Here is a 24990-nt window from a genome sequence, read left to right as displayed (position 1 = left end):
TGCCGGCGCTAGATTTTTCGCTGCCCTGTGCCAATTACCTATAATATGCCGCCCTTATATAATTTATATATTATTATTTATAAACAATGCCACCCCTAAAATTCCAAAAAAATTTGCCGCACAGTTCGCTCATGCCTTCCGCCGGTACTGATCATACTTAAATAAACACTGGTCATAACCTAACCATATATCCTCATTGAGTGTCTGTTTGTTATTTAATAAAATGTCATGATGTTAGTTTTGGGCTCTTTTTATGAATGAATGTATATAGTTAAAATTGCTAACTGAAATAAAATTAATGAGTTTAAAAAAACTGTTAATTTTTGTAGTATCAATTAGTATTGGTTCAAATTAATACAAATTACAAGAAAAAAGATATGCCCTAAAGTTATATAAGGTTCAGAAAATGAGTGTCCTAATAAAATATATGAATTAAATATGTGATATATATTTTATCACCTTTTTTTAAAATTAGTAAATAATTATTTTGTTCTAAACTAAAACACCATATTATACTAAGTGTTGTTAAATCGGTATAATATTAAAAATTATTAATAAAATAATAGTATTTTACATATCAAAAAGTTATTTACAGTATTTCCAAAAAAAAAAAAAAATTATAATCCTTTACTTCTAATTAGTGTTTTAGTTTTAATGTTTAAGAAATACAACAAATCATTCATGTTTTACACTATGGGCTATAGCAGGTATATGGAATATTGGAATGATGCATTTAAATTAAATGTAAGACTATCGTGATTTCTGAAAACACTAACATTTTTAAAAATATTTCTTTTATATTATTGTAAGTCGTTACAAAACAACATTTTTGGAAAAGCAATATTTTTACAATTTTTTATTTTGTCATAACTCTAAATTTTATACACTTTTTTTTGACAACATACATTTTTAAGTTTATATTCTAAAGCAGAAAATTATTTGGAGTATTTCAATCTAAAAATTTCAAATTCTGGATAAGAAATTTTATTTAAGTATTTTAAGTATAAATATTTACCTAATTATTGTAAGTATAGATAAGCGGATAGTGAACCGACCTTTTGAGGCGTACCACTGTACATGGTGTATACTTCACTACGCCATTCTAAACTTTAAATAATATATTACAATAGAAATATTTATAAATCATAAATTTCATGCATCCAAAATTTGATTTTTATACATTGAAGTATTTCAAAGTATATTCTATTTTCTCAATAATGAATTACAAAATTATTATATATTTTAAAGAATAAATAATTAAAATTAAGTAACGATAAGGAAATAAATGGTAAAAAATGTACCTATATATTAGTGTTTAGTATATTTCAATTAATATTTATAATCATTAATGATATCTCCATGCCTTAGATATTGTGTGAACAGGGGCAAATATAGATAGGCATAGGCTATTAATGGGTGAATTAACTAGAAGGCGAAATGTTTATAATTATATCGAACATAACTAATGGAAAGCTATTAAGTCACAGACTCCTCCCGTTCACGTGTTACAGCAGAGGATGCTTACCAAACCACTTGCCGTTATTACGGTGACTGTCAACATTTCATCGTAACTCGTAACTATTCCCTTTCACTGATCCCAGTTGTTTTGTATATGTACCGTGTTAGTAGTGTGTTTGCTTTTGCTTATGGGCTACAGAAAAATCAAGTAATTCAACTAGTGTAGGTTGATTATTGATCAAATACTCTCTACTGAAATATTAATCTTATGTTGTATGGTTCTCATGATCTACTCGTTATAAAAGTCTAAGAACAACAAAATAAGGGTAAGTTAAAATTTAATAAACTATGACTATTATTTTATATTATTATTTATAAAATTTTTTTTATTATTATTTTATGAATTAAATTAGCATTGAAAGATTTCAACATTAAAAATTTAATATTTTCACGAGGGTTGTTGAATAAAATACTATATGGGTAATGTGTATAGATGCTAAGCACTCCGGTCGTTTTGTAAATGCAATTAGGTAGGTACGTAAACTATTTAGGTAGTTCTATTCGCGAATTGCAACACAACCATCATACAAGATATTAGAAAAAATGTATTTCATAGATACCTATTATCTGTACTTACGGTATCAATAATCATACTATATATTGCTATAAAAATAATAATAATACCTAATACAGCATCAATGATACTTTTAGTAGGTACCTAGTTAAATATCATACTTTAATACAATATTTCTGTGAATTAAAAAATTAACTCTATAAATAACAGTTTTATCACTAAATAAATATTTAGATAACATGTATAAATGCACGCACAAGCATGCAGCATTACAGAGTTTCTATTCCAATATATTCTAATAAAGATTTATTTGTAGATCATGAATTTGTTAAATTAGGTAAAGAAAATAATTAATTTATGTTGATAGTACCAAATACCTATTGGCTTTTACATATTAATATATTATGTACTAATGTACTCTTGAAATATTTATAAGAAACATTATATGTATGTTAAAATAATTAATCATTACAATTATATTTTGTATTTTATATGTAAAAGTAGTGTTCAATGTTCATAGTATGGATGTTAAGCGTTTGTTTTTTAAATATTATTTAAATTGTAACATACGAATTACAATATAGCTAGTCAGTGGAATATCTATTATAAACAGCTAGTAGACTTCAAAAAATCATAAAAATAATTCGTATCTCACCAAAAGTGAATATAAGCGCACATATAACTTTATTATTATAAATTATATTAGAGCGAAATGTATTGGCGCGGAAACTATGAATATGCGAATATGTGATATATATTTTATAACTTATGTTAAAACTTCACGGAATTAAATTTTTTAATAAGTATTAATTAAAAATTTTGTTAGCATCTACATCTACCAAAATTAGTGTTAATGTTTATTTTGATTTAATATACATATATAATTTAATAATTTATTAGTTATTACCTATTAAGAGTAGATATAAGATGTTATGTTATGATAAGTTGGTAGAAGCATTGATTTTATAATATATATTATAGTATATTATAAAATCAATGGTAGAAGCTATAATGTGCTATTTATTTGTATTCATAAGAAATTATTTTTTTTTCATAACTGGTAGGTATTGAAAATAAAAATTAAGTAACAATAGAAAATCGGTTTATTGTTATATTTGAATACACTATAGGAGGTTTTATTTGTGAAGGTTAGTATTTTTTAGTTTATCTCGATAGTTACAACTTAAAGATCACCATCACTTAATTGGGGATTTTTTAAAAGAGGCCTTATTATTTGTTTTTTTCAATTATTAATAAGATATTCTCGTATAATAATTTATTAAAAATTGATGTAATAATAAACATAGATTATGTATGTTTAGATTATTAAAATGGTTGCATTAAATAAAATAAACGAATAGCTACCTATACATAAATCTATATAATATGTATATAACTTCGATTATGTAGGTACTATCCTTTGTATGCATTTAACATTAAATATTAATACATTTTTATAGTATGGTTTATGCGTGGGTTAGCAAAAACACTATCGGTCGATGAGTGCCAAAATAGTCAATAGAATGATTACTAAGATTTTCCCAAATTAATGACTACCTATTTCACAGGTGGTAAATAATGAAAAGGTCAACACTTTTTAAGTATATTATTCATAGTTATATTATAGTGGTAAAAAGTATATAAAAATCTAGAGTTATTAAACAATAAATTAATATTGCAATGTAATTAAAGTTTTAGTGCATTTATTTGTTACATTAATGTATGTATTAAAATATTTATAAAATATTAGTAAATTTTGTAAAATGGGATTTTGTTTATATAAATTTATATTTTGTACATAGTTATGTAGGATACAACTAAATGAATATCTGCATACGGGTGTCAATAGAGTATAAAATGCCTCTGTCCGAAGTGAGAAGATGTGTAACCATCAAATTTACATTATTATTGATATTAGTTGCTGTAGCTTTAGCTCAATCACCAGATAACAATTCCGTAATTGGTCCAAATAAAGCTAATGGAGGTGCCGTCGGAAAGTTTCGTAAGTATAAAGTAATAAAGTATATAAATATTTTTAAATTCTGAGTAATCAATTTTTTTATAATAACATGTATCTATTGTACCTACTATAAGTGCCTTATTTTAAAATTATATGCTCATCCATTTTTCGAGGTATTGATTGTAGTTGCATGTAGTTAGGTTACACACATATGCAATATGCATATTATATAATATATGTATTATGTATAACTTGACCAATAAATGTGTGTGTGTGTATAATGTATGTATATTTTTATAAATAAATTGGTCAAGTTTTGAGAACCTTTTTTAACTAATAAAAGTATAGTAAATATCTCTTTTAATGCCAATAATTATCATTGATTTATGTTTAAAGATAAATATTAAAAATTGATATTTATTAAAAAGGTGTATGCTCGATATAAATATATAATTACATATATATAACTATATAAATATACTTACTTAAGTAAAAAAAAAAAACCGGTAAACTTTCACTAAACGTTCTCGGATTTGTTGATCTGGAAACCAGGTAGACCAGTATCATATTTTAATGTATTTTGAGTTATTATGTCATAATTTGCATTTTTAAAACTAATTCATAGTTCATACGCAGTAGATATAGCAGTATAATGTAATATATAATTGGCCCGATGCAACCAAACCGCAAGTAGAATGTTAGTTGTTACAGAGTCTTATACATATTCTTTAGTATATTTATATCAGTGGTGCGCAACTGAGCACAATTCCCTTATTTGTTTACTTTATATACAAAAAATATTCCTTAAACACAACAAAATTAATGTGAATAAATGGATATTATGTGAATGTATTTTGCGGAATTATAATTCATTATTTTTATTATTATTCTCAACTATAGATACCTACAAAAAATAGTGAACTAAAATACAAAATTTGAATTTAATTATTAAAATATGATACTCCCGAGAAGAAGGGTCATAATAAAAAACTCCCCCAAATCTCCAAAGTTTCTTCTCTCACTATTCCTAGCAACTCTACTAAAAGATTAAAATGCTAGTGATATTATGATGACTTACTCATCGCCCATCGTATTAGTATATTCATGTCGTAGTTAATCAAATGGGAAGCCTCTACAGTCCGTAATTTCTGTCGCTTTTATTGTACTTTTCTACTCCTATAGTCCTATTTATACTTATTGTTATTCCGACCGTAACAGATTGTATGAACAAACAAATTATTAAAATACATAGGATATAGCTATAAGTATTACAAAATCAGAAATATCGCTTCTGCAATCTGTAAGTTTCCTTGTCATTAAATAGGTCAGTGTATGAAAATGCGTGTAAAATTTTAATTCTATGATAAATCATTGTATACAAAAAACGATTCTGAGTAAGCAGAAGAAAAAAAATGTTACTAGAAACCACAAATATTCTTTTTTGCTTCAATGCTCCAAAATGAAACGACAGATAAGAAAAAATACGAAATTGTTAATCCAATTCATTCTTTGGTTCATTGTCAAAATTGCTATGTTAAAATATGGTTAGAAATTAGATTAAATAATACAATTTCATGATTAGGGCTGAGAATTGTAAAATTAACATATTCTTCTAGTATATACAAATGCACATTGTACAATATAATGTATATACACAATGTACATTCATAGGTATACATGATGCACACATGTGCTAAGGTATGCATTTTTTTTTATAAAAGTTATGATTTTTCTTAAACTTAAATATAACCAAACAACTAATAAAAAAAAAGTTTTCGATTGTAAATATTATATAAGTAGCCAGAACCCTGAGAATAAATATATAACTATAAATACCTATATAGTCGCTAACCTTCAGCTACACATAATCATTAATCAACGATAATCTCATTACTATTACATCTCTGTTATCAACTGTATGTTCGTGTTTTTTATGTTGTATATACTTAATAGGCAATGTAGCATAATAGCATTATAGATGTATCTACATATTGAATGGTTGAATTGTATATGAATAAATATATTTTCCACTGTTGGCCGACAGTCTTATGGGAACTTTCGTGTATTAGGTTAAGTCCTAATTTATTCGTACCTATTCTGTACAATTTAAGTGAATATTTTTTTTTTATTTAATACGTTTTTATTGCATATTTAATGCATTACAAAACAATTTCTTTGTGTAGGTATATATTTTTTATTTTTATTTCTCATTACTCTTAAGTTCTATAATCATGGTATAGGTTTTAGGTTAGTTCATAAAATAGTTAAACATTTTTTTGTATTTCTATTACCATGTGTGATCACACATAGAGAAATAGAGAATTATATAGAGAATTCGTAGTCCAATGTATTACCTATCTACTAAAGTAACGACTATTTTTTTTATATATATATATACTACTGAAATAGTAATGTAATTACTAAAATGTAGCAATAAAGTGTTCTTAAAACCTGCAGATGATAAAAAAAATCATCAAATATTTCATTTTTTTTCTGTTTGACATGATCACTAATATTTTTTTTTTTTTTTTGATTGACGGTCTATAGACTATAATAGTAAAAGGTACTGTTAATTTTTATATTGTATTTGGTTTTCACTAACTTCCACAATAAAATGGTCTTCCATATTCTATTAGCTATTTATCTGAATATTTCAGTAGTTGGATTGATTAAGTTTTCATTACTTTTCATTATTTGGTGACTGGTGAGTAAATCCTTACTCTCTCTTTCAGAGTACTTGTATTTAGTTAGTATTCATAATTTCATTCTTCACTTGTTTTGCTTTTTTAAATTTATTAAGCCTTTTACTGTATCTAAGTTTTACAGATTAAATCGAGTTTAGTTTCCAATACGTAATAGATGAATTTTCAAATCCAAACCCAAATGACTTTTGATATCCTGTTATTTTTCTTAGCCTTACGTATTTACCAATTTACCAATAAACTTTTACAAAATATTTTATTCTTTTGAAAAATATTACAAATCAAAACGAACCAACTTTTTTATTCTAAAGTTTTAACGATAATAAGAATAAATCATTAATATTGTGTTCTTCATCATTATGTCATTATGTAATCCAACATTCGTAACAATAAATTGAATAATACTTAAAATTTTTCTAAATATGGTGTGTAAAAATTTTCTGAACTTAAATAAAATTTAAAGTATTCGAACTAATTTTGATTTTTTCCTGTGATTATAGAATTATTGGAGCCTTGGAGAATATAAATACAATTGAAAAATTATTGATTTGCGTAAAAATATTATGTATTACCATGTATATATTTACTTACCACTTTACAACTAACAAATAATCTTAAGTGTTTCCTGCAATAGTTCTCTTTAAAGTATGGCTTGTTATAATATATTTATATTATATTATTTGTATCTACCTATCATATTATGGATGTACTTAACAGAAAAGGCAATACTACAATAGCTTTGGACATCAGAGATCAGGGATCCTCCAGAATTTTTTTCCCACCTATGTAAACCTTGAGGCGAGACATCGATCTTTGAAATTAATCCTCACATAAAATCATATAGATGTAGTCATATTAAATTATATATTATGGTATAATATATTATATGTATTATATTGATTCAGACTGCAATTAGGTTTAAACATTAAAATATCACAACGGGTTTCATCGCCCTTTTTAAAATAAGAAAAAATATTTAATAAATAATAATAAAACATTTTCTGACGTTTAGTTTGTATTATCAGGTATTCCGGTGTTCAGATTGAAGTGTGATTTGACTAGTTTGAAGTTGCGGTATATATTTTATACTAATTATACTGTTACGCAGCTATTATTTTATAGCGCAAATCAACAATCATTTCTGAAGCTGCCTTATCATTAGAAAACATTAAATAATTTATAATAACACGATGTTATTTTATATTTTGTTTGTATGTAGACACTAGATTAAAAAAAATATTAAGTACTTTGATAGAAGACCTCGTAATCGAAAAACCTCTAAAGGGAATCAGCTAACTGCTTTTCCTGTGGATACGCTTATGGTTTTATGAGTATCAATATAAATAACAATAATTTTAATAATGCAAAATTTATTTATTTCCAACTAATAATATTATTTATTAAAAGAAAAATAACTATAATAACAATAACTGAAGTTTGTCACCTCCAAACCATTGGCTGTGTGGAAGTGCGAGAGTTCGATAGGTATTGAGTATTAAACAAATTAATTATAAGTTATAAATTAAAGTAAATTCAATATTAATTTACTAAAACAAATTATAGTTATGAATAAAAACTAGAATATGAATTGTTTAATTAAATAACCTATAACTAAATATTGTGTTTTCATTTATATATAGGTAAATATTTTTCTCAATGCAAAACACATACAACCGAATTTGATGAATGTATAAAGAATGCAATCAATAACGTCAGACCATACTTTACAACAGGTATTTTATATTTTACATAATTATTCCATTTATATTATACGGCAGTGTATTGTACACTGCAAGAAATTTCCAAATTTGATATCCATCAGTGTGAAATGTGAAATTGTTGACTGTTGTATAATAATGAATGCGCGTATTGCGTAACGAATACATTATATATGATATACCTACTTAGTGGCTAGTACACTAGCTAGTACCTACTAATTTACAATAAAAATATTACTTTTATAAGTTACGAGTTGTCGTGTTGATAGGTAATTTAGTTCTAAAGAATAGTTATTATAAGTAATGCGTTATTTATAACTTTAATGAATTAATTATGAAATGTATAAAACGAGTGGATCAATTGAAAATGGTATCTGTCTATTCAGCTATCTATATCTACTATTATAACGTATAGATACAAACTTTGAGCTTTATTGCTTTAAGTTGTTGTGTCATATACAGAAACTTTCAATGAGGGGTTTGTACTAAAAAAATGTACACATAAAGTATATACATATGTGTAAATGTGTTATGAAAATGAGTATATATATTAGTATACTATCTATTTATATAGTAACACAATAATTTACAGTGAAAGGGGTTCTTATTTAAAAAAACAGTGGTCAAATGAGAAACGCTCTGCTTTCAGGTCATTATAATGGATGTATTAAATTTGAATCCAATTATAGGTATCATTGTACACAAAAAATGATTCTGAACGAAGATGATTTGTCAGTCTAGGATATAATTTCCAGTTGTTGGTGAAAAAGGTGGTTTATGTTTTAATGGCCTGAATACACCAAAATTTAAGTTCTTTTATAATTATTGTAAGCTAAACTTATGAAAAATCTTGTATTAAATTTTCAACTCTTAGCTACCTATACAAACATTTTTATGAATTATACCTACAAAATAATTTGCAAATATTCATAATTTTGACGAATTTTCGTCAAAATTTGAACTTCAAATGCTAATAAAAAAAAATTGTGCCTATGTATTCTTATAATTTTTTAATCACTATAAGAAGAACATATGAGGAACTTTGTATAAAATTTTCAAGTATTTTGATAGGGCCAAAAAAATTTTATCGACACTTCAAAAAAAAATTCTTAGGAAAATTGAAAATTTCAATTGTTTATAAATAGTTCAAAAAATGTCAAAATTCTTTGAAAATTTAAACTGGTTTTGCGTTAAAATTCCCGTTTTTCCGTAATTTTTTTTTTGTTTTTCTCGATTTTTTTGAAAACTGTTGGAAAATTTTAACTTTTCACTTCTATAATGCACCAAGGATATTCACTTTTACATCGGAAACCACCCTCATAGTTTGAAATTGGAGCATTATTTCGACTAGTTATGCTGTACACAGACACAAAAAAAAAACATACATCATTGTAAAATCAATATATTCTTCATTCCGTTCAGAATCTAATATTCAGAAAAATTGAAAATTTCAGTTGTCTATAAATAACTTAAAAATAGCAAAAATACTTGGAATTTTCACTAAATGTTTATATTAGTATTTAATGTTATCCATGTATTAAATTTTCAAAATAATTTTGCTTTTTTTTAAGTAATTTATAGACAACTGAAATTTTCGAAAAAAATACAAAAAAAGTACAAAAAAACTTAAAAAATTAATACAAGGTTCTTTATGAGTTATTCTTATATCTTATTGTAGTTAAAAATAAATTATAGATCGTTATAGTTCAAAGTTTTACGAAATATGTCAAAACTATGAAAATTTGTAAGTAATTTTGTAGTTGAAAAATCATAAAAATGTTTGTGTTTATATCTAAGATTAAAAAATTTAACACATAAGTTTTTCATTAGTTTTCCTTTGTAAAGCTATAAAGAAAACTCGAAACATCATTATAGAAAAATTTTAAGCGTGTTTGAATTTTAAATTTTTACGAAATCGTGTAACGATAACGATTTATCTTCAAACAAATTTAAATATTTGTTATAATTCAAAATGTATAAGTCGTAGATACATGAAAATTTCACCAGTTCTATAGATAAGCATTTTTTAAACATGATTTAATTTTCAAAATATTTCGCACATTTTAAGACTATTTATAGGCATTTGAAATATTCGTTTTTTTTGTTTTTTTTTTATAAATATCGATAAAATTATCAATTATAATTATAATTACAATTACAATAATTATAAAATAACTTAAATTTTGGGGTATTCAGGTCATTAAAACAGAAACCACCTTTTTCACCACCTACTGGAAAGTATATTCTAGGTTAACAAATCATCTTCGTTTAGAATCATTTTTCGTATACAATGATACCAGCTATCATTGGATTCAAATTTAACACATAAATAATACCTACATGACCTACTGTATAGCAGAGCGTTACTCATTTGACCGCCCATTTTTTTTTTTTTTTAATTAAATTTGTAGAGAAAATACCAGTTATCTAATGTTTTAATGCTTATAGATGTATCATTTTATTCATATAAATTTTTTTAAACGAAATATATTTATTGAAGTGGTATTATTTGTATTTCCTTATGAATTTTTGTAAAAACGTATTAGATAAGTAGGTATCTTCTTTTCGTCAAATTTGAAAACCATATAAGTATAAACATTAATGTGATTATATCGTTACTTTAATTTATTAGTGATTAAGAAGTAAGTGTGTTATTTTTACAGTATTCAAGTAAGTAGTTAACAAGATTAAAAGTAATTATTTTACTTATAAAAAGTATTTACTAAATACTACAACTGTGTGGTCTACACGTATACATATTGCACAGTTACACAAAAGACTGAACCATAAGTATCAATATGTCATATACAGATTAGTAGTAATAGGTAGTACGTTTACCATTTCTGCAGATTGATGCATATAGGTACATTCGATCTTTAAAGTTATAAAATCAATGGAACTAATTAATAAATAAAACTAATTTCATTAGTTATCCTTTACTTTTTTTACTAAACAGTAACTTTTATAGACTGTCATTATATAATATAAAATGCATTTTAAGTACATTTAAGATTTACTCAAATAATAAGTATGTATCTATAATTTAAATAAATTTGGTTTAGGTGTACCAGAACTTGGAATTCCTCCGTTTGATCCATTTTTTGCCAACGAAGTTAAACAAAGTAAAGGAGCTGGTTTATTGGGTTATAAGTTGACTATACATAATGTTACTGAAAGTGGATGGAGACTTTCGGAAATTAAAAAAATCAAGTAAACTATTGTTACACAGTATAAAAAATGGGAATATAAATACCTACATGTTTTAAAATGTATATGTTTTAGAACTAACTTCAATACAAATACAATTAAACTTACACATTATTTCCCTGAGAAATATTTAGAAGGTTACTACGAGGCAGAGAATACTATACTACGACCTGGAGTTACAACAGTTGGCCAATTCAATTTGACTTTATGTAAGAGAATTTTTATGGTCAATTGTTAATAACTGCAATATTTTGTAACAGATCCTTGATAAATATTTATTTTCAATGCACGTATTATGTCAATTGTAATAAGAAGAAATTATATATTGTGTTTCATCTTGTAAATGGTTTCTTTACAGACGATTATATTCAAACAATGACAATAAGCAAACCAAAAAATACAAATCAAATCAAAGTATCTGTGCAGCTCGAAGAAATTGGAAATATGTCTTTGCATATAAGCAATCTTTTGCGTGGAAGAGTTATCGTTGGTAAGTTTTTCAATACCTATTTACTTATTATATCGACAATATACATTTTACTATTTTAATAATAAATTTTAAAATTGTAATAATATTATCTAATAAATAAATATATTAATTAACTACATACAAATTAAAGCTGTGTTAAAATTGTTGATTTTGCAATATAACTGCAGATTATTGGTTAAACTGTCAAATTGTATAATATTTATCTGTTTATATTATGTGCTATGTATGTAGAATGTAGATACATATAGTAAATATAAACATTATGGTTAAGAATATGAAATACCTACTTCATAAAAAACTATAGTAGGTATCTACTAGCAAAGATACAAGATAGGACATAGTTAGGTGCTTATTTTTTGCCTTATTAATATATTATTTACAGGTACCTATTTACCTATAGGTTCTTGATAGTTGATACAGTATTTTATACCTCTCAACTATTCAAGACACATAAGATATATTTTTTAAAATAATTATTTTAGTAAATAATTTGTCACATAATATTATCTACACCACTATCTGCAATGATCAATAATTATTATTATGGTTTTTTGTTAGAAATTCAAATATGATTTGCTATTAGATTTAAAATTACTGAACTTTTTTACAATTTATAACTTCGCAATTTCGTCAATCAGATGTGGAAATAAATAATAATAAGAAACAAATTAAAAAATATGTATTTATTCGTTTGTTAAGTGTATAATAAAAATGATATCATCATTTATGTATGTAGTACATATTTAATGCCTATCTTCTTCTTGAGCTTTTACGGTCCTTGTAGGACTTTCGCTGCCTCTACTACTTTCTTCCACCTATCTCTATCTATGCTGTCTTCTAATTTAATGCCTAAATCTTAATAAAAAATAGATTTAGATTAACAATCCCTATATGTACTAAGCAATACATTATATTATTCACTGCTGGATAGTCGATAGGACGTTGCATAATAATAATTACAAAAACATTTATCAATTTTTTACTAAAGTATTTTGTACCTATTTAAGACTTACATTTTTACTTTATAGTTTATACATATTTCATAATTCCTTAAGTTAGATTGATCGTTGATATAATTTATAATTATTTGATTTTTTTTTTTTTTTACAGAAAACGTTTTGGACAGATTAATAAACGCCTCGTGGAGAGTTGGTTTGCCAGTTGTAAAACCACTTATAAATGACCTTGTTGCTTCAGCTTTTACTAAAATTTGGAATGATATTTTTAATGATTTTGACTTTAGTTATTTACTGCCATAAATTGTTTATAGGTCCATGTTTTACTTTTATAATTTGGCCATTATAACAACACATACTTTTAAATAGAAAATTAATAGATAAGGTTTCTGAGGACGTTGTACTTGCACATATGTCTTCGTCTTATTAATATATACCATAGCAAATTTGCGTTAAGCAACATTTCATTTTAAAGTGAGTTACCTATAGCTAGGTTGCTACTCGCTAGGTTATTAGGTACTCACTTTAAAATAAAATGTCAATAAAAGTCTACGTGATATACTAGATGATATTCTTCTTTTTAAATTTTGTAATAAGTATATTGATTCGAACAAATAAGTTAAAAATAAAAGGAAATATCATAACAATATAAAACGGATTCGATTGAACTCAAATTTGATATGTTGTATGATAGTGAGACAGAGACAACTCATGCAGATACGACACTCTCTAGACTGTAATTATTTTCATCTATCATTGTTACATTTTAAAACATAATTATTTTCACCATCATTACCTATTTCATTTCCAAATATTATCATTTTATTCATCATAAATCATTGCTGTTTAATGTTTTGTTAAGGAATAATTGTTTTTTATTTATTTAGTTTTAAATTTTTTTCGTAAATAGCAGTAGCTATAATTATTTATCTATTATCTATACTTATTATAGATACAAAGAAATAATATAATCACTCAATTTTGTTACATACCTACTTATTTTTTCCTAATGTTATATATTTTCAACTTGACGTACATTATAATAATACCGTATTAAAATATTGGTAACCAATAAAATATAAAATAAATATGCTATGAATATTAAAGAATAAATTCTACATGTGTAATGTAAGAAAGACACATTAGTTGAAGTAGCGCAATGAGTATTTTTAATATCATCGGATGGAGAAGGAATTAGTATTATTTTAAAAGTTCTCTTACAACCTTACACAGTCTACACTATTGTCATTTTAGAAGTTTATTACTTATTAGTAGAACTTGGATTTTAAAGTATTTATGCTTCTTTTAGTCTTTAGGCTCTGAACGAAAAATTATAAAAGTATCACTCTGTATAACACGATATACTTTATTTAAGAGTCCGACGCAGACGTGTATTTTATGTTTTTTAATTTTTTCACTGGTGGCGATCAGTACGAAATATGTATGTCCCACGAATTATGTGTAATAACGAGGTGGGTAAACTATATTGATATAATTTACACGATTCTCCGGCCATTTAGTGATGTATGCAAATGAGATATAAAATTCAACAGCCTCGGTGTGTTGTATATACATTATACATTGACACCCAGAGGTCTTAGGGTGGAGCGAGGCCTGAGGCAATTTTTTTTTTGGATGAACTCTATAGTAAAGACCTTTTTTTGTAAGTCTAAGGCCCAAAATGTCATAAAAAAGCACAAAGCCCGTGGCAGGGGCCCCGCTGGCCCTTGCCAAGACTGGCTCTGTTTATACCTAAGTGTTTTTTTGTTATTCTATTTTTATATTGCACTTGAAATGTGTGATATAGATGAATTGAATGTCACAAGTTAATACAAATTACCTTGTGTTTACAATTATGAATTAATATATATTAAGTATGTAGGCAGGCATATAAGTTAATTTAATTTTAAAACATAATTTTAATGTCACTGACAAATTTTATGATAGGCACAATTAAAAACTATGTGAACTATTATTTAGAGAAAACTTCGTCAAAATCAGCCCTCAATAATTTATTTTTATACTAAATAGGTAATTGATTAGGTAGAGAAATTGAATAATAATATTTTACTTACCTACTTAAACATCGATGTACTTTTGTATATTATATTATTATTGACTTATAAAATTATAATAGTAAATTTATATTAAAAAATAAATTTATGAGTTATGACTTATGACCACGGTTTTAGAAGATATATTATATTATTATCTTATTTTTTCTTATTACCTATCTTCTAACATTATGGTTATAACTAATAAGTAACGACTAAATAACAGTAACTTATAATCTATGACATAACATAGATTTATTTTAAAATATATTTTTACCTAACATCACTAACTAATTTGTTCTAACTAGTTCGTACTAGAGGCTCTCTAATTCGTACTAATATGTATAAATTATTTTCTGTGATTTTTAATATTAACTAGGTACCTACTGTAGTCCATAACAATAATTTAAACTACTTAATTTGTACCACATAAGAATTATTATACATTATATTAAATAAGTCTTAACGAATAGGTACATTCAATACGAATTTGGCAGTGAGTAAATTTAATGTTTTTAAACTAAATAACGAAGAAAAATATGTTTCATATCATGAATATCAGCAACAATTGTTTTATTAAACCGCGTACATAAAAGATTTAAATATAAGTATTTGTAACGACTTGGTTAACTAATATCGATTAATCCTATAATAATGAATACGCATAATATCTGCAGTTTACACTATATTAAAATTAAAATCAACCATGACGCCATTTTCAATGGTATTTCATTGATCGATCAATTAATTTTTATTTCAATTTTTAAAAGCAATTTATCGAATGTTTAGGAACTAAATAAAATACAGAGTAAATTGCTACATCGAATAAATCGATTATTAAATTTATATCAAAATAAAATAGTATAAATTATTTTATACCTACGTAATAGTAATAGTAGGTATATTATGTTATCATCAATTATGTAGTTTATAGGTAACAGCAAGCCTAACCAGCATTTTGTGTGGCAAGATCAGATGATAATACACATTTTCATTCAAATCACTCGAGATATTGAGTTTTCCTATTGATACATTGAAGTCATTGAAAGATAATAAAAAAAAAATTATATTAAGGGAAGTAAATATATGCACGAATATTTGTACATATTCCGGGTACCTATATTATACTATTTATACTCCGATGTGTATGTTGCTCGAACGGTTAAACGTTTTCAGCAAACACCAGATGAATAAATTAATGATTTCGTATATCAGGTTACGACAAAAACGATTTGTAATATTATATTTACATGCATGCCGTTGATTTTACTAATTGTTCTGGTGATGGCGAATTGTCGGGAAAATATAAAATTGATACGGGCGATACGGCGACGTGATATATTACCTATATAAGGTAATATAAGGTAACTAATTATTGTATAGCTAATTATATTAGCTATAAGGTAACTAAGAATAATGTTTCATAATATATTAAAATAATTATTTTTTATAAAATATAAATATTTTAAAAGTATTATTACAAATTCTATTAAGTATTCAAATTGGTGTATACTTGTACGATTCTTTGTTAAAATATGCAAAAATATGCACTATAAAATTTTGATCAGTCAATCAAGAAATCATTTGGTGGACATTCAATGACTGCATGTACATGAAGTTATATGTCATTACTCATTATAGAATAGTAACCACAGTCCACAATATTGGCATTAAAAACAATACACTTAGATATTCAAAAATGGTCTTAATTACTGCTCCAGAAAATAATATTCAAAAACATATTATCTTATCAGTTAAACATAGTATTATTTAGAAGGTTCAAACACACAAGCTGATCAAATAAAAAAAAAAAAATTAAAAAAACATAAGACTCTTTTCTTAATTATGTTAATTTGTTCATCATGTTTGATAAACGGGTATTACGGGTACAATATTATCAGCAAAAATCATACTTTAGTAAGTAAACTAAGTTTAGAATATATAAACATTATTACTTAATATATTTTTTTTTTTTAAGTACCCTAGAATAAAAAACATAATATGAAAAAATTAGAAACAAAATATGACAAAATCAGAAGTATTAAAGTAAAATTAAATGAAATCAAACGAACAATGTCAAATTGTATAATATTATGTACAATCATTTTATATGGTGCTTACTTTGTAGTTTAGATTGCACATTTCAAATGCATATCACATTAATTTAACCGAAATTGTGTTATGTGATAATCCACTTAGTATACTTAAATAATACACATCTTTTCACAAAACATTAATCTCAATATCGATTAAATTATCTTAAAAATTAAAAAAATACATTTCACCCTCATAATTGTTGTAAACAATACTAATGATAATTTAACTTCAGAATTACCACCAAAGCAACATCTAACAAACTTTGAATTTTAAAAACCTACAAAATTCTCAACAATTCAAAAAAAGATAAATAAATGAAACCATTAACCCGAGTAATAAAAATGTATTTACATAATATATACATTATACAATAGGTACATAAAAATATTAAGATATTATATTATTACACTGAACGTTTGAAGTAATAAAAACAGCAAGTAAGATTAAACTTAAAATGTGCATTGAATATACCCTGTAATGATTACTCTTTCAAAATCATTTGTTTCTTTGCTGCATCAGCTGTGTGTTCTATACGGCTACCTGTAATTTTAATATATAATTATTTTATTCAAGATTTAAATAACTTGCAAACATTATTTTCAAATAAGCAAACTGGAAAAGTTTCTCTGCTACATACTATATTCCTACTGTTTCGAGTGTACCTTATCATTGAGTAAGTCACTATTATGGATGATTTGAATTGAATGATTATAGTTACTATTATTACTATAGTACACATAAAAATCAATTATAAACAAACATAATACATCAAACTCTAGGTCTAAGAATATTTATTAATTTATTTATAGTACTATTAATAATTTGAGTAGAATTAGTCTAAATATTTTGAACATTTCATTTTATATTTAAAATTTAAAATATACAGCATTTTTTCAACAATAATCCTTATATAATATATAAAAGAACAAGCCTATTTTATGTACCAAGTTTCTGATCACATTGAATTGTTCATGAGTAGTTTCAAATACTTTTCCAAGTATCCCCATATCACCAATTTTTGTTTGTTATGAGGAGGGGGAGGGGAACAAAAAATTATTTTATTTTTTTGATGAGGAATTTGAATAATTTTATGATTTTTTTTATAGAGTTGTTCTTGTTACAATATAGTAAAATTAAGATTATCTAGTTACCAAATATGGTAGATATCTACATAAAAATTATTAATTTTTAATTAATTTTTTTTTCCATCTTACAGAGTATTTTTACCAGTTGGGTCATGAAAATTGTCCAATTCTGTTTTGTACCTTGTATCTTAGAGAAGTTAATTTCACATGTTATGTGAACTGAGACTATTGACATTTTCTGTTATAAAGAGAATCCTGTCCAATAGAGAGTTCATTATAGAGATTAGAGAGGTTTTACTATATTATTGTTTGTTATGTTTAAAATTAAAATCAATTTCAAAAACCAAACTACCTAAGTAAATTTGGTCATAAAAAACTGGATGACATATTGAAAGTAGGCAGTGACACTATTTTATCAATTATGATTTAAGATTTTTTAATATTTAACTTACTTGCACTTCATATTCGATTCCTTTACTTTTCAATTTCTTTTGTAAAGATTTGATACGCTTTTTTAATGCAACTTTGCTTTGTTTTTCTTGTTCAGGATCTAATGGTCTCTCCATTGCTTTTCTTTGTATAGACCTATTTTTTATTGTTAGCGGAATTTTATTTTTGTTGCAACGCCAAAATGTATTACTTTTTACTTGGTTTGGAGGGAGGTACTTGGCTAAAAAAATATGAATTTTAAAAATTAAAATTTTATTTTGATGACTTTATAATAAGTTTTCTTACCAACAAGAATTTTTTTGTGCATCAAATAGTTATTCATGGTTTCTGCAACTACCTTGGCAACTTCTGGGTACAAAAACTCTACAAATGCATATCCTTTTGCTCTACCAGTTTTCTAAAGTTATTGTTTTTATTAATATTATTAAAGTCTAAACAAACTAATGTATTACACATAAAGTGACATTTATATTACCTTGCTTTTAGGAATGTTGATATTTGTGACCTCTCCAAATTGTGTAAAATAATGTTTCATTTCATTTTCGTAGAACCCATGAGGAACATGACCAAGATAAATGACACCCCTATCATTGGATGCTTTTGTAGTTTTTTCTTGGGGCGTTTCGTTTTTGTTAAGCTAAATTAAATAAATATCATTATTAATTTATTAGATACACATAAGTATTCATAGTTTCCAAATTTCAAATGTTTTTGATTTATATTTTAGACAATTAAAATCTTTCACTAAATTATAGATATCAATAAATCGTTTTTAATTTTTTACTTTTATAAAACCACTTCTAAACATATTTGATGATCCGAAGAAAATAATAAAGATTAACCAAAAACAAGGCCTAACTTATAATAAAGTAGTAAAATTAAATGAATTGAACGAGTCTATAAAATCTATATAGTATATAGTAGCTACTAATCCCAGATTTGGACTCGGGGATTCAGAGTTCAGACATCCAGATCCAGTACAACCCACGTTGTGACTACAGGAGTGATAGGATAGGACGTAACAAGCAGTAGCAGTAAAAGTAAAGTATCGTGCAATATCGTGCTTAATGACTTACACAAAGCTAGTAACAAGAAAAAATTCTTATTTATTATAGGTTAATTCAAAATTTCTCTTATCAGTCGTTGGAAGAATTGATCCTATATTCCTATCTAACTACTTTAGGAACCAATTCCAAACCATACATTTGAACATTATATAAATAAATAATACATTTCATAATTATTTTTATATTGATAAGACGGTCTGACGGTGTTTGAAAATTTAAAAATCGGATCGAATATAATATAATTCCTGTATGGATACAAATTGCCAAGAGAAATAATATTATTTATTTAATTTAATAGATTCTTATAGATCATCTGATTGATGAGACAGTTGTACAATGACAATTATTATATTAGATTTAAGAAATCTATCATTTGACCAAAGCAAAACTGTTGATGACCAAGAGCCGGCCTAAAATCTGAATCCCGTATTTTTGTGTCAGTCTATTTATAGTCGATCCAGGCAGCTCTTGTATTTTGCAGCAACTTCGATTTACAAGTTAACAACTCACCAACTCCTTCGTTATGGCGGTAAACTATATTTTATTCAAGCATACTATTTAAATGTTTTTGAGTGTGTATGTAAATAAATAGCCTCTTATTAGTCATCTAAGTACTTATTATTTTTGCCATTTTTTAGAATTCTTAAAACCAAACTCAAGCATTTTTTAGTGTTTTCAATTTATAAATTTAGACTTATTATAGGAACTTCCTTAAATATCTGTTGTATTATATTGAGTATTAGCTATAAGAACATAGTTTTTTGAAATATAATAAGGACACTAAAAAAATTGAATTTAATAATTTTAATATGTATATATATATATATATATTTTTTTTTTAGTTTTTTATCTGTAATCTGGGTCTAATTTCGACTTTAAATCGATATATATTAAATTATTTCTATCATTTTTAATACTTATCTTCTATACTTTTAACAATCCTTATGTAAAAAACATATTTACACTACAAGTGTAAGACCATTTCAATTTTCAAATACATTTTATACAAATTAAAGTTTTCCTTGGTAGGTACATAATATATTAGTTGTTATATTCATTATCCAGCCTAATACAGTTAAAGAATCTGTTTTTAAAAATTATAATATATTGATTTGCACTCTTTCAAAAAAGTTTCCATACACTTTTCAAAAAAATAATTTTGTAAATATTTTAATAGATCCAAAATATAAATGATTGATAGTTTTATCGAAAATGAATTTAGTACTGATATTTAATATATCAATGAAATAAACTACTTATTATTAACATGTGGTCATAATAAATTATGTATTAGATATATTCAAATAATTAATGTATCAAAAACAATTTTTTTTATATTTTATTAAGGTTTCAATTACTTAGATTATTAGTGTTAGTTTACAAACTAAAATAATTATTACAGTGTTAGAAATGACATGCATTATAATATGTAGTAATTTACAATCTTTGATCTAAGTCTATTTGTTTAAAAAATTAAAAGATATTGACACTGTTTTGTTGGTTTAGAGATTCTTTGAGAGATGAAGGTTTATTAAGTAGAAATGTGCGGCTGAGTATTTGGGGCAGAGACTTAAAATATATGTCATTGTGAAGGGGGTTTTCCAGGTATTGCAGACTGGATTGAGTTCCTTAGTAATCAAATGTGCATGAGTAATGTGGTAGTAGCCTATTATTCTGGCTCTGTTTATAATTATTTGTTCTCTCCTGGATGATTTGTCTGGATATGCTCATTTGGTCACTATAATACTGTATCAAAAAGTTTCCTTACACTTATATGATAATTTTATAATTTGGTTAATTTATATATTGTGTAATATCTCTTCTTTTAATAAATAACACGTAGGACTGCCGTTTGCTTTAATAACATTGATCATACAATTCTTATTACTATTTACTAACTTTTTAGTGATTCTCAGATCCATATACCTGTTCTAATTTTTTTCCTATTTCATACCAAAGATGTTCGATAGGGTTCATATCTGATGACTGTGGAGGTGGTATAAATGTATGGAGTTATTTAAGAATATTATGTACCTACCACTCTTTAACATGTTTTACTTTGTTTTAAATCATTGTCATGTTGGAAATTAAATTAATTCTCCAAACTCAATTTATCTATACTACTTTTTAAATTATTTCTTAAAATATCTAAATAAGTATAGGTATTGATCTATTATACCATGTTTTCTATAAACCCTTATTAATGATTAATTATTGTACAATCATTGTTAAGAATTATTTTAGTTGATAAATAAAAATGCTGATGTACAAATTAAAATATAATGTATGTAAACTTTTTTTGACCAAGTTTATTCAATTATTAATTTTTAATATTACAAATTATTTAGGTACTTGTAAAATTGAATGCTTAATGTGCAATTAGTAAATCCAAAAAGATTTATCTTAAAATTTAAAAACATTTAGTTGGGTACCTTATAACCAGGTAATAGGTATTATAAATACTTTTTAAAACAATTGTTTATTTGTAGGTATTAAGTAAATAATACATAGTAGGTATTTATATTAATTTTAAAATAGATAAAATATAATATTATTAGGTATTATAAAATGTTTATTTCTGTTAAATCTCTTTATAAATTATTGTTAAAAAAAAAATTAATAATCTGTTTAAAAAAATTTATTAATATCAAAATATTTTTATTTAGCTTTTGGCAATGTTATCTAACACCCTCAGTAACTCAAATATATCTGTTTTAGACTTTATTGGGTGTCCAATTAATTATTACGATGATAGCCATTAATCTAATACATCGTCTTAGTCCTATCTATTCATTTGCTCGATGGACACTATGTTCCACAGGGTAAGTTATTATACTAATAAGAGTTAATGCATTAATTTTTTGTGTGGGAATTTGACATCTTATAATTAAATGTTAATAATATTTTTTTAGACTTGTTCGTTACTTACACCCTACAGATAAAGAGCTTAGACAGTTATCAGGGATCAAAAAAAAAGATTCAAAACCAAGTAAACGAACTATAAACACTCAAAATGATAATATTGATGTATTTCAGATACCCAAAAATTTAGACATTGAAGTGAGTAACTATATATTAAATAATATGTACAAGATAATTTATTCAATTTATAAAAAAAATCTTATTTTTGTTTAAATATTACCATATATTTTAGTTGGTAAGTCAACCTATTCAAGAACATGAAATATATCAGCTCAGATATTTTATGGAATATCAATGGCTTGTAAATTTCTCTTTATATGCAGCTTTAGTCTATTTAAGTACTGAAATATACTCTTACTATTCACCAATTGATAATGAAATTAATCTAAGTATGCTATGGTGTTCAATCGTCATTGTTTTTGCATTGTATCCTTTTATTGAATATGTTCAATAATAATAACAGTTTTCCTATATAATTAAAAATTGTTCTTTTTCCTGAATTTTTAAATTTTTAGCAAAATTCTAATGTCTCTAACTTTAGAATACTTCCGTGGTGGTTTTGAATCATCAGGTGAACGGTCAACTGTAATAGTTGCAGCTTGTGTTTATTTAGTGATTGCTATGATTATTTTAGTCATAGATGAATCTAAACTTGATGTTCGGTTGGATACTGCATACAAAAGCTTTAATGCAACTTCAACAGCATTTTTACATAACCATGGCTTATCTTCACAGTAATCACTAACGTAGTATCTGGTCTGAAATTCTTAAACATTTTCTTTTTATATTTTTTAGGGGCCCTGCATCAAAATTAATAGTAAAATTTTTCCTAGCTTTATGGTGTGCGGTTACAGGTTCTATGTTTGTATTTCCTGGAATACGTACAGCTAAAATGCATTGGGATTGTCTTAGGTAATTAAACTTAAAATAATAATCTATGATAATGAAATAACAACCTTTTAAAACTTTTTTTTTAGATATTATGAATGCAATGAGCTACATGGCAAATATTTTTCTTTTAGTTCAACTTTCATTAAAGGTTTTATGAATTTCAGTTTAATTACTCATTTTTTGCTTGTTTTACTTTGGGTAAAACCAATAGCAGTGGATTTATTGACAGCAAAAAATCTTTCTGGATTAAATAAACCATTGTAATTACACTTTAGCATGGATTATTAACTATTATTAATATTATTATTTTTTAAAGAATTACATTGGAACAGTTTGAAAGCTTAAGATGTTGGATAGTAGTATTAGTGGTATTTCAAAGATTATATCTCATGCCTATGTTTATGCAAGCTTATCTTAATATGGCTCAAGAGCGTTTGGAACAACAAAAAAAAGAAGCTGGAAGAATTACTAATGTAGACTTACAAAAACAGGTATAATTTATTTCTTTTTGTTAAAAAATATCTATATGTTTAAATTTATTATTTGACTTAATTTCAAGGTGTCTGTGATCTTTTACTATACATGTGTTGTAGTGTTACAATATGTTATACCACTTGTAATGATGTTGTTCTTCATATTTTTTTATAAAACACTAGGTAAATAATAATTGTTCATATATATAATAAAAATAACGTTCATATATTATCAACATTTTGTAAACCTATTTTTCAGGCAATTTCAGTTGGATTCAAGTTATTACAAATTCTTCAACAATAGATAATAGTAATCAACATTCATTACTTGATGCTAACATAGCATATTTTTCTATTCAGTCTTTAAAACAAGTAAACATTGTCACATTGACATAATTAGCATTATGAAATATATTTTTATTTTATTCTATTAGGTATTAACAGTAGATGTCTATCGAGGAATATTTGGTTTTGCTACGTGGTGGATATGTTTTTCGTGGTTTCTATCTCTGTCAGTTGGTGTATTCTATCAATCTTACTTAGCACCTAAGTAATAACCTAATTAAAGTATTTTTTATTTTTAAATATGTTAATGTAATTCCTAGGCATAATTTTTGTAAGGGAACAAAAATGTTAAGATAATCTTAAATGTTTGATAACAGATAAGCATATAAATGTCAGTCAATATTAGGAATATTTAGTTTAATAGTTTTATTTTTATTTAACAATTAAATTATTTGTATATGTTTAAAATATAACACAAACCTTTGTTTATTGTTTGATGTATACTTTAGTTAGTTAGATGAATTTGTTAATTTAATTTTAATATTAAACACTTCAATTATTATTCAATTCAAAGTAAAATACATAGTATGGAAATATGTAC

The 24990-nt window shown here is 25.0% G+C and overlaps 3 protein-coding genes across 4 annotated transcripts; 2 read left to right on the top strand and 1 right to left on the bottom strand.

The window, feature by feature from the left end:
- Positions 1–1556: 1556 nt before the first annotated feature.
- On the top strand, positions 1557–14052 carry LOC114126543 (uncharacterized). Its single transcript, XM_027990515.2, has 7 exons — positions 1557–1784; positions 3835–4034; positions 8335–8427; positions 11475–11622; positions 11695–11828; positions 11978–12109; positions 13220–14052. Exons 2-7 carry the CDS (start codon positions 3854–3856, stop codon positions 13366–13368), a joined length of 837 nt encoding a protein of 278 aa, XP_027846316.1. The 5' UTR covers positions 1557–1784; positions 3835–3853; the 3' UTR covers positions 13369–14052.
- A 3487-nt stretch (positions 14053–17539) lies between these two features.
- Positions 17540–19793, bottom strand: LOC114126526 (MKI67 FHA domain-interacting nucleolar phosphoprotein-like). The gene is made up of 5 exons (XM_050203386.1): positions 19536–19793; positions 19227–19388; positions 19037–19148; positions 18754–18971; positions 17540–17756 (listed from the first exon to the last, which is right to left on the bottom strand). Exons 1-5 carry the CDS (start codon positions 19557–19559, stop codon positions 17745–17747), a joined length of 528 nt encoding a protein of 175 aa, XP_050059343.1. The 5' UTR covers positions 19560–19793; the 3' UTR covers positions 17540–17744.
- Positions 19794–19986: 193 nt separating this feature from the next.
- On the top strand, positions 19987–24878 carry LOC114126525 (transmembrane protein 161B). Of its 2 annotated transcripts, none has more exons than XM_050203384.1 (11): positions 19987–20394; positions 22537–22640; positions 22731–22878; positions 22973–23166; positions 23256–23474; positions 23536–23652; positions 23718–23891; positions 23948–24122; positions 24191–24287; positions 24364–24476; positions 24539–24878. In XM_050203384.1, exons 2-11 carry the CDS (start codon positions 22567–22569, stop codon positions 24656–24658), a joined length of 1431 nt encoding a protein of 476 aa, XP_050059341.1. In that variant the 5' UTR covers positions 19987–20394; positions 22537–22566; the 3' UTR covers positions 24659–24878. The 2 variants fall into 2 exon arrangements, with proteins under 2 accessions (XP_050059341.1, XP_027846292.1); XM_027990491.2 differs by having other exon boundaries at positions 19988–20347.
- The last annotated feature ends 112 nt before the right edge of the window (positions 24879–24990 follow it).

Source organism: Aphis gossypii, chromosome 3 (assembly GCF_020184175.1).
Source record: "Aphis gossypii isolate Hap1 chromosome 3, ASM2018417v2, whole genome shotgun sequence".
Classification (NCBI taxonomy): domain Eukaryota; kingdom Metazoa; phylum Arthropoda; class Insecta; order Hemiptera; family Aphididae; genus Aphis; species Aphis gossypii.
Note: the sequence above shows the minus strand (reverse complement) of the source record. Positions and strands in the feature narration are given on the sequence as shown.